Source organism: Helianthus annuus, chromosome 15, assembly GCF_002127325.2.
Source record: "Helianthus annuus cultivar XRQ/B chromosome 15, HanXRQr2.0-SUNRISE, whole genome shotgun sequence".
Classification (NCBI taxonomy): domain Eukaryota; kingdom Viridiplantae; phylum Streptophyta; class Magnoliopsida; order Asterales; family Asteraceae; genus Helianthus; species Helianthus annuus.
In genome coordinates this window covers 19,556,325-19,567,809 of record NC_035447.2, presented here as the reverse complement: position 1 = coordinate 19,567,809, position 11,485 = coordinate 19,556,325, and the positions used below count along the sequence as shown (strand labels likewise).

The 11,485-nt window shown below is 32.3% G+C and overlaps 1 protein-coding gene across 1 annotated transcript; it reads right to left on the bottom strand.

The window, feature by feature from the left end:
- Positions 1–318: 318 nt before the first annotated feature.
- Positions 319–9,246, bottom strand: LOC110911132 (MADS-box transcription factor 23-like). The gene is made up of 7 exons (XM_022155713.2): positions 9,045–9,246; positions 8,328–8,406; positions 1,618–1,679; positions 1,382–1,481; positions 1,213–1,254; positions 811–852; positions 319–705 (listed from the first exon to the last, which is right to left on the bottom strand). Exons 1-7 carry the CDS (start codon positions 9,224–9,226, stop codon positions 565–567), a joined length of 648 nt encoding a protein of 215 aa, XP_022011405.2. The 5' UTR covers positions 9,227–9,246; the 3' UTR covers positions 319–564.
- Positions 9,247–11,485: the final 2,239 nt, after the last annotated feature.

The window sequence follows — 11,485 nt, the reverse complement described above, 5'->3', positions numbered from 1 at the left end:
CTTTTCACCGGTTATTGGCCCATGTAATTCCAATTCTAGCCAAAGTTATGTTGGTTTAACGTTTGGGCCTTCCAGCGCTTTTCACCTTCTCCAACTGGTCCAAGTAAGAGTCTCCTAACTCATGGATAATCTTCTTTATCACTTTCTCGTCACAAGTATGTTGGTTTAGATTTATTTTGTCTTAAGATTGTATCCCATATTAATACATGTAGCTACTTGAAAAGAATATAAGAAAACTATATTTGTGTCTGCATCTTCACACTTGATCAAAATTTCCAATTTAGTATAAGTTATTTTAAGTAAGTGTAAGTGGATCCATTTAATGAAGCTGCATGTCATTGTCCACATCTTATATAAAATTTCAAACCGAATAAAAGGAACCAAATTATCGAATAAACAGAAAAGAACCAATTGACACCTCTAACTTCCTCTAACAGTAATCATAAACCTGAAATGTTATCCTCAAAAGTGAAACTTGATTCCAAGACATATTCGATGGGTAGTTTTTACCCACAAGGGTAGAGTATAGTTCATGAGAAAATACATGACTTGATCTTGGTGCCCTCAGCGGTACACGTGAGTCCTCTGACCAGGTTGATATAGATTTTGATTGGTAGTGTTATGAGCTTGTATGCCACCAGAGTTACACGCAGCAAGTCCATTATTATCATCCCATGTAGCTGCGTATGCTCTTGGTTCGTGTAGCTGATCATATAAATTATATTTTCATGGCGAATATATTGCTTGATTTTTCATGAAAAAGGAAATAACATTTGCAATCATCTAATTGAATTATATAATCCTTATTACCTTCCTGTAGAGTTCTATATTTTGTTGATGTATCAGGTTCCCCTATACAAGAAAAAGATGCCCAATTCATTTTAGCTCTAAGTAAATAAATTTCAGGAATTAATGTATCAAAATTTTCAGTTTTTGGTTTGTGAAAACATTGCTATATTAATGTTTTACTAATAATATATAATTGAAATTAATTGTTTTATAAATTTCGTAATTTTGCTATATGAAACCTAATATAAAATTTTATTAAGTTAATATGTTTTTTTTAGAAATAAAAAAGAACAATAATATCAAGTTAGCGATGACCTAACGGACTGTAAAGGTTGTATGTCATATGTATACAAAATTGAATTTTCTTTTGGCAGTAGTATAGTAAAATGAATTGTGAGTAAAAAAGGAAATAGTAACAAAGACCTTTGTGCTAAGCTCTTCTATCTCATTGGTTAGAATCTCTTCCTGCAAACCATATTAAACGATAGTGCTTTTATGTATTTATGTTTAGGAAGAAGATGTACAAAAAACAAATAAAAATGCCTATTTAAACTTACCTTGTTTCAATGTTTAAAATAAGGTGAAAACATACCTTTTTCTTGCGAACACCTTGTAGGCTTATTTCCAACTGGTTCTCCAGTTTATGAAGCTCTTCAACTCCCAAGCCACAGAGTTCTTCTCCCATCAGTTGCCTAATCTTATGCAAACAATCAATAGAACATTAAAATATGAGATATCCCAACATAACAGTTAGTCCATTTGCTTTCATGGTATTAATAAACTATAGATTATGCATTAAGAAGTAATAATGAACTAAGTGTGACTAACCTATGAGCTTCATGCAAATTCTGCAACCTTTGCTTCAGTATTGCAACCTCCATTTGCCAAAGCTAGCAATCACGCACATTATATCATGGGTGGGTGATCAGGTATATTAGCATAATAAGAAGATGTACATACTAACAATAAATTCTCAATCAATAGATAAAGTTACTTATTTCAAAAGTTAAAATAACATAGTTTTGGTAATATATTTTTAAATTTGTTTTGTATCATCATGATGTTCAAAATGAGAATATATTAAGTTTTGATGATATATATCGAATATTAAGTTGGCCCTAACTATCTGCACACCCAGTTTGCCTATCTGCACACTTAGGGTTTACCTACGCAGCGTATTGGTCAATACGCAGCGTATAGGGTTAACCCTATACGCTGCGTATTGACCAATACTCAGCGTATATAAACCATGGATCTCAGTGCCTAATTACCAATCATTGCACAGAAAACAAGGTTTATATACGCTGCGTATAGCTCTCTACGCAGCGTATATAAACCATTAGACTTTTTTGGGTCATTTTGGTAGGTTTGAGGGATCATTTTTTCACAAAGTTTATATACGCTGCGTATTGACCAATACTCAGCGTATGTAAAGGTCTGAAAATGTCATTTTTGCCCTTGTATTAAGGCTATACGAAGCCAAATACAAGGGTAGTTGTGTCATTTTCGTCTTATAGGCTGCGTAGTGATCTCTAAGGAGCGTATATAAAGCTCTATTTTTGTTTTTTTTTTTTTTGTATTCCTTTGTTTATTTATAAAAAAAAGGAAAATAACACCCGATACGATACTATACGATACGATATAACACCCGTATAAGCATATAGGTGTGATTTAGTTCCCGTATTGACCTCGTATAAGCCTATAAGTGTGATATCGTATCGTATAGGTGTGGTTTAGGTCACGTATTGACCTCGTATAAGACTATAAGTGTGATATCGTATCGTATAGCATAGTATATGTCCCGTAGTGACCTCGTATAAGCCTATAAGTGTGATATCGTATCGTATAGCATAGTATATGTCCCGTATTGACCTCGTATAAGCCTATAAGTGTGATATTGTATGGTATAACGTAGTATATGTCATGTATTGACTTCGTATAAGCCTATAAGTGTGATATCGTATCGTATAGCGTCGTATAGGTCACGTATTGACCTCGTATAAGCCTATAAGTGTGATATCGTATCGTATAGGTGTGGTATAGGTCACGTATTTACCTCGTATAACCCTATAAGTGTGATATCGTATCATATAACGTAGTATAGGTCACGTATTGACCTCGTATAAGCCTATAAGTGTGATATTGTATCGTATTGCGTCGTATAGGTCACGTATTGACCTCGTATAAGCCTATAAGTGTGATATCGTATCGTATAGGTGTGGTTTAGGTCACGTATTAACCTCGTATAAGCCTATAAGTGTGATACCGTAGTATCGTATAGGTGTGGTTTAAGTCTCGTCTAATCCTATATGCATATACAAGACCTATAGGAAACCTATACGAGACTTATACTACACTATACGATACGATACGATACTAAACAATAACACCCGTATAGGCCTCTATACGAGACTTATATACTATACACTATACGATACGATATGATGCAATACGATACGATACGATACGATGCAATACGATAAGATAATTTAATTTAAACGATAACAATATAATATATTTGTATTATTTACGAATAATATTCTTTTTTTATAAATAATTTTCTTTTTTAATAAATAAACAAAGGAATACGATAATTTAATTTAAACGATAACAAAACAATATATTAGTATTATTTACCAATAATATTGTTTTTTTTATAAATAATTTTCTTTTTTAATTTTTATAATTCTTAATATTTATATTATTTTTTATTTTTATAATTTATATTTGTATTATTTACTAATAATATTGTTTTTTATAAATAATTTTCTTTTTTTTATAAATAAACAAAGGAATACATGATAAAAAAAATACAAAAATGGAGCTTTATATACGCTCCTTAGAGGTCACTACGCAGCGTATGAGACCAAAATGACACAACTGCCCTTGTATTTGGCTTCCTATAGCCTCAAAACAAGGGTATAAAAGATATTTTCAGACCTTTATATACGCTGCGTATAGGTCAATACGCAGCGTATTTAAAGGGTGGTAAAATTATTTTTAACCCCAAACCTGTGGTAAAATTATCTTTTTAACCCTTATAGTTTATATATGCTGCGTATTGACCAATACTCAGCGTATGTAAAGGTCTGAAAATGTCATTTTTGCCCTTGTATTAAGGCTATACGAAGCCAAATACAAGGGTAGTTGTGTCATTTTCGTCTTATAGGCTGCGTAGTGATCTCTAAGGAGCGTATATAAAGCTCTATTTTTGTTTTTTTTTTTTTTGTATTCCTTTGTTTATTTATAAAAAAAAGGAAAATAACACCCGATACGATACTATACGATACGATATAACACCCGTATAAGCATATAGGTGTGATTTAGTTCCCGTATTGACCTCGTATAAGCCTATAAGTGTGATATCGTATCGTATAGGTGTGGTTTAGGTCACGTATTGACCTCGTATAAGACTATAAGTGTGATATCGTATCGTATAGCATAGTATATGTCCCGTAGTGACCTCGTATAAGCCTATAAGTGTGATATCGTATCGTATAGCATAGTATATGTCCCGTATTGACCTCGTATAAGCCTATAAGTGTGATATTGTATGGTATAACGTAGTATATGTCATGTATTGACTTCGTATAAGCCTATAAGTGTGATATCGTATCGTATAGCGTCGTATAGGTCACGTATTGACCTCGTATAAGCCTATAAGTGTGATATCGTATCGTATAGGTGTGGTATAGGTCACGTATTTACCTCGTATAACCCTATAAGTGTGATATCGTATCATATAACGTAGTATAGGTCACGTATTGACCTCGTATAAGCCTATAAGTGTGATATTGTATCGTATTGCGTCGTATAGGTCACGTATTGACCTCGTATAAGCCTATAAGTGTGATATCGTATCGTATAGGTGTGGTTTAGGTCACGTATTAACCTCGTATAAGCCTATAAGTGTGATACCGTAGTATCGTATAGGTGTGGTTTAAGTCCCGTCTAATCCTATATGCATATACAAGACCTATAGGAAACCTATACGAGACTTATACTACACTATACGATACGATACGATACTAAACAATAACACCCGTATAGGCCTCTATACGAGACTTATATACTATACACTATACGATACGATATGATGCAATACGATACGATACGATACGATACGATGCAATACGATAAGATAATTTAATTTAAACGATAACAATATAATATATTTGTATTATTTACGAATAATATTCTTTTTTTATAAATAATTTTCTTTTTTAATAAATAAACAACGGAATACGATATTTTAATTTAAACGATAACAAAACAATATATTAGTATTATTTACCAATAATATTGTTTTTTTATAAATAATTTTCTTTTTTAATTTTTATAATTCTTAATATTTATATTATTTTTTATTTTTATAATTTATATTTGTATTATTTACTAATAATATTGTTTTTTATAAATAATTTTCTTTTTTTTATAAATAAACAAAGGAATACATGATAAAAAAAATACAAAAATGGAGCTTTATATACGCTCCTTAGAGGTCACTACGCAGCGTATGAGACCAAAATGACACAACTGCCCTTGTATTTGGCTTCCTATAGCCTCAAAACAAGGGTATAAAAGACATTTTCAGACCTCTATATACGCTGCGTATAGGTCAATACGCAGCGTATTTAAAGGGTGGTAAAATTATTTTTAACCCCAAACCTGTGGTAAAATTATCTTTTTAACCCTTATAGTTTATATATGCTGCGTATTGACCAATACTCAGCGTATGTAAAGGTCTGAAAATGTCAGTTTTGCCCTTGTATTAAGGCTATACGAAGCCAAATACAAGGGTAGTTGTGTCATTTTCGTCTTATAGGCTGCGTAGTGATCTCTAAGGAGCGTATATAAAGCTCTATTTTTGTTTTTTTTTTTTTGTATTCCTTTGTTTATTTATAAAAAAAAGGAAAATAACACCCGATACGATACTATACGATACGATATAACACCCGTATAAGCATATAGGTGTGATTTAGTTCCCGTATTGACCTCGTATAAGCCTATAAGTGTGATATCGTATCGTATAGGTGTGGTTTAGGTCACGTATTGACCTCGTATAAGACTATAAGTGTGATATCGTATCGTATAGCATAGTATATGTCCCGTAGTGACCTCGTATAAGCCTATAAGTGTGATATCGTATCGTATAGCATAGTATATGTCCCGTATTGACCTCGTATAAGCCTATAAGTGTGATATTGTATGGTATAACGTAGTATATGTCATGTATTGACTTCGTATAAGCCTATAAGTGTGATATCGTATCGTATAGCGTCGTATAGGTCACGTATTGACCTCGTATAAGCCTATAAGTGTGATATCGTACCGTATAGGTGTGGTATAGGTCACGTATTTACCTCGTATAACCCTATAAGTGTGATATCGTATCATATAACGTAGTATAGGTCACGTATTGACCTCGTATAAGCCTATAAGTGTGATATTGTATCGTATTGCGTCGTATAGGTCACGTATTGACCTCGTATAAGCCTATAAGTGTGATATCGTATCGTATAGGTGTGGTTTAGGTCACGTATTAACCTCGTATAAGCCTATAAGTGTGATATCGTAGTATCGTATAGGTGTGGTTTAAGTCCCGTCTAATCCTATATGCATATACAAGACCTATAGGAAACCTATATGAGACTTATACTACACTATACGATACGATACGATACTAAACAATAACACCCGTATAGGCCTCTATACGAGACTTATATACTATACACTATACGATACGATATGATGCAATACGATACGATACGATACGATACGATACGATGCAATACGATAAGATAATTTAATTTAAACGATAACAATATAATATATTTGTATTATTTACGAATAATATTCTTTTTTTATAAATAATTTTCTTTTTTTATAAATAAACAAAGGAATACGATAATTTAATTTAAACGATAACAAAACAATATATTAGTATTATTTACCAATAATATTGTTTTTTTTATAAATAATTTTCTTTTTTAATTTTTATAATTCTTAATATTTATATTATTTTTTATTTTTATAATTTATATTTGTATTATTTACTAATAATATTGTTTTTTATAAATAATTTTCTTTTTTTTATAAATAAACAAAGGAATACATGATAAAAAAAATACAAAAATGGAGCTTTATATACGCTCCTTAGAGGTCCCTACGCAGCGTATGAGACCAAAATGACACAACTACCCTTGTATTTGGCTTCCTATAGCCTCAAAACAAGGGTATAAAAGACATTTTCAGACCTTTATATACGCTCCTTAGAGGTCAATACGCAGCGTATTTAAACTTTGTGAAAAAATATCCCTCAAACCTACCAAAATGACCCAAAAAATCTAATGGTTTATATACGCTGCGTATTGACCAATACGCAGCGTATATAACCCTTGTTTTCTGTGCAATGATTGGTTGTCAGGCACTGAAATCCATAGTTTATATACGCTGAGTATTGGTCAATACGCAGCGTAGAGGGTTAACCCTATACGCTGCGTATTGACCAATACGCTGCGTAGATAAACCCTAAATTTGCTAGGGTTTGGTGTGCCAATAGGCACTTTAGTGTGCCAATAGGCACACCCATTATGTTTTGATGATGTATTTCGAATATTATTGTTCTTGTGTTGTGTTTCGAGATACCACATGAATGCTACCAATGCAAGACAAACGAACTACTTCTCAATGGAATTTATATGTCTAGATAATCAGAAATGTGATGTCCCTAGATTCTCTGCAATTCACCTGTATCCTTTACAGGCATATGAACATACTTTCTTAAGCATATGGGATGGATATTAGAAGGTGTGTTGTGATTAAATGATTGGTTTACCATGTATGTTTGTAAATGTCATCTTGTAACATTCAGGAAATATTAATTGATCAAGGCAACTAGGAACTAAAGTCAGTATCCAGTTTATGTTACCAAACCCAAGGAAACAGTTGGATGCATACTCTCCATAATTCCACTGCGTTGTAGCTTTGATTTTTAAACTATAATTAATATTCTCTAATTGTTCTATTATATATGGTCTTAGTTTGTGTTATACATAGCCAAATAGTGTTAAGAGCTATACAGTGCTGCAAAGATTAGAGATCAAATATACACATAACTTCAACGATCATATAATTCCATTGAAAAATAGTTCGTTTTTCTTGTCTCGGCAATATTTCATGAATACATATCTTGTGGTGTTTACCATGGGCATTTTATGTTTCTTTTGTTAACCATGAGAACGCGTTACCAGATAACTCATACAACCGCGCCAATGCCAACCAATGATGATCAAGTAAATCACAACTTGTGTTGGACAACTTTCAAGATGTAATGGTATGGGCAACGAGTTGAAGCAAGATTCAAACCTTAGGCCTCTGCTAAAGAGGAATGAGATCGATGTTTACTAATAGTTATTTTATTAGGGTTTTTCTACATTCATGTTAGGTAGTTAATTTACAGATACACGTCCCTTTTCGCTTTGTTGATTCTCATATCAAGTTCCACTAGGGAATGAAGCAGAAGGCACTGCACGTACCTTGACATCCGACGTTGAGTTCACCACTTGATCGTTTTCTTCTTTACAGCGGTTGTAGCGTTGAATCCCTGATGTCATGCTGAATGAACATAAAGACAAAAGATGTTCATAACTAGCAATGCCAAAGTCTTTGTCATTACAATAAACTAGTAAAAGAAATGAATTAACCATCAGTCATCAGATCAACACTATGTGTTTTGTCCAGTTAATGAAAAAGTGTATAAACCTTACAAGGTTCTGGTGGAAGAACTATATGACTATATGCAAATGCGAACACAGTCGACAACTACCATTAGGAACTATTCTTAGTGAATGTAAAACCTTTATTTAAAATTATACCTATTTAAAACAACGTTTTGATGCAAATACAATCAAATATAAAACAGAAATTGTAGACAGATGTTTTGTGTTCCTGTATGTGAATATGTCTATGTTTTAAACGATTTATCATTCGAAATAAACTTGAAACTCGAATGAAAATTTGAAATAATATGGAATTTAAAATTATAAATCATGTATGTGGTTATCATATGTTTTATCAAAATATTTATTCAGAAGAGCCTGGAATCCATCTGTCGAACATGGTAGAGTTATCTAGTTGATGATTTAAATTTAGTTAATTTCAAAGTAATCACATATTGGTTCATAATAGAATGTCATCAATGATAATGAACAGTGAAATGATTAAATAACAATCAGAAATTGATACTTGTAAACCTGCTGCTTGAGTATTCATAGAGCTTGTTGGTACTGGAAAAGATGATGACTTGTACTTCAGCATCGCATAAGATGGCTAGCTCTTTTGCTTTCTTCAGTAACCCATTCCTTCGCTTTGAGAAAGTTACTTGCCTATTGGTTGAATCATCTATTCTCTTGATTGCAATCTTCCCTCTTCCCATCTTCCCTATACAATTTCTTGTCTATTAAGCTAGGCAATTTCTTGAGAGAGAGAGAGAGAGAGAGAGAGAGAGAGAGAGAGAGAGATTTAGATCTTAATGACTGGTTAAGCAAAGCTCTAAAAGCTACTTAAAGGGAAGAAAAACACAAATTACAATGAAAGTGGAAAAGAAGTTAATAGAAGAAATTGAACACATTAATAGTTTAATACGTGGTAGGTTTTTGTAACTCACTTTCTCCCTCACATACAAATGCAAATCCTACACATATACATACATATACACAAATATATAGAGAAACAGAACGATTATTTTTTAAACACACTTGACAAGAGAAAACGTTAAAAACCCTATGTAATACTATTTATAGCGTTTTTTTTTAATTGAAAATTAAGGGCATATGTTATAGGTATTTCCAATGGTTCTTAGCCAAAAAAAAAAGATCAATAGAATTATTTCATATGTAACATGTGTGTAACATCGCCTTTATGAAACAATAGAATATGTAACATTTACATATGAAACTTTATTTATTATTTTTTTTTTAAATATCCAATTGTCATATTTTGCTTAAATGGGAAAAAAAACATGTATATTATATATGCTCTATTTTTTTATTTTTTTTGTTTTTTTTAAATAAAAGCATATGTAGTTTTAGATTGTGTTACACACAGGTTAAGTGGAGAGTTTTACGGTTTTCTCAACTTAATTGAATTTTCATTCGGGTTTTCATTTCTCTCTCTCTCTCTCTCTATATATATATATATATATACACATATATATATATATATATATATATATATATTATAAAGCATATCCAAGGGACTACTTAAGGTAATTTGCCACCTTCCTTAAAATACCTTTAATGCATGATGTACAAGTGTTTAAAGCACATGAAAATCAAAATTGAATTAACTTTCCAATTATTTCCTCACTCAAACAAAAAACACGGGGTACACAAATTAGATTAGGATTTCACATCTCATCTCATTTTCTTATCCGCCTCTCTCTCTCTCTCTCTCTCTCTCTCTCTAGCGATCCAAGCGATTCAGAAGATTTCTCCCAGATCCATTCCGATTTTGCTCTCAATGGCGGTTCTAGGGTTTGATGTCAAGAACCGCAAGGTGAAAATCAAAGATCCAGATATATTTTCTTTTTACCTAATCCTTTGATTTCATGGTGGCTGATGTATCACGGTTGTCTCCCACAACACAACCAGGTGGCGCCATATGGATGAAGATCGGAGTTCAGATCTAGCGGTGGACGAGGTTTAAAACTCCGTCTGGGTAAAAAAAGGTAAATTCTGGTTCCCTTAGTTTTGTTTAACATTTTGAATGTAGTCTCTTGGGCCAGATCTAGCGATTTGTCGATGGTCCATGTATTTGAGGGCTTCTAATTGAATTTCAAGCGATTCAGATCTAAGGGTTGCGTGTGCGGATCTTGAAACAGGTTCTCAGCACAGATCTTCAAGTGAGTAATCTTTATCTTTTTTCTTTTTTTTCTTGGTTGTTGATACTTTTTTGGGTTTTGATTTCAGGTAGAGATTGAATCATCTGGTTTGTTATGATTTTTATGGGTTCGGATTTTGTGAATTTAGGGTTTGTTGCGTAGAGAGAGAAGGATCCAGGCTTACTTCATATGGATGAAGATCGATGGTAGCCTTGTGCTCAGGTACGTTTTCCGGCAACAAGTTAAGATCAAGCAGTGGCATAGGATCCAATTAATATTTCGAGTTTTGAAAGATACAGGTGATTGCATCTTTGTGTTGATTAGTGAGAGTTATATCCATCACCGTTAGGGTTTCTGTGACAATCTTCATTTTTATAGTGTTTGAATCCCCTTTTTTGGGTGATTGTTATTAATTTGTTATAGACAATTTGTCGGATTGTTGATGTTATGACAGATTTGTAATTTTCTTGATAATTATTTGAAATCCCGATTAGGATTTACATTTAAGGAGAATGTTCGTTTTTGAGTGGAAATTGATTTTGCTGTTTAGTTGTTGGGATTTCCATGTTTGGTACTAAGGGATTAGTTTGTAACCTTGATGTTGTGATTTCATGATGCATCAGAATGCTGAATTGCACTTTTGTTAAATCTGATGTGATTTTAATATATTTATTTCTTCAGCAACTAGATATGTATTATGGTCTTTTTGAATAACCCAAAAATACATAAAAACATATAAAATTTTAAACCTTTTTAATATATATATATATATATAGGGGACCGCTAGAATGAGAACCACCTCGAGTTGTAAGA

Excerpts from the sequence above, each read along its gene's own strand:
- LOC110911132 (XM_022155713.2), bottom strand. The coding sequence starts at position 9,226 with ATGGGAAGAGGGAAGATTGCAATCAAGAGAATAGATGATTCAACCAAT. Across the intron at positions 853-1,212 it reads TAGAAGAGCTTAGCACAAAG|GGGAACCTGATACATCAACA; the intron begins GTCTTTGTTACT and ends TTTCTTGTATAG. Across the intron at positions 706-810 it reads ATATAGAACTCTACAGGAAG|CTACACGAACCAAGAGCATA; the intron begins GTAATAAGGATT and ends TTATATGATCAG.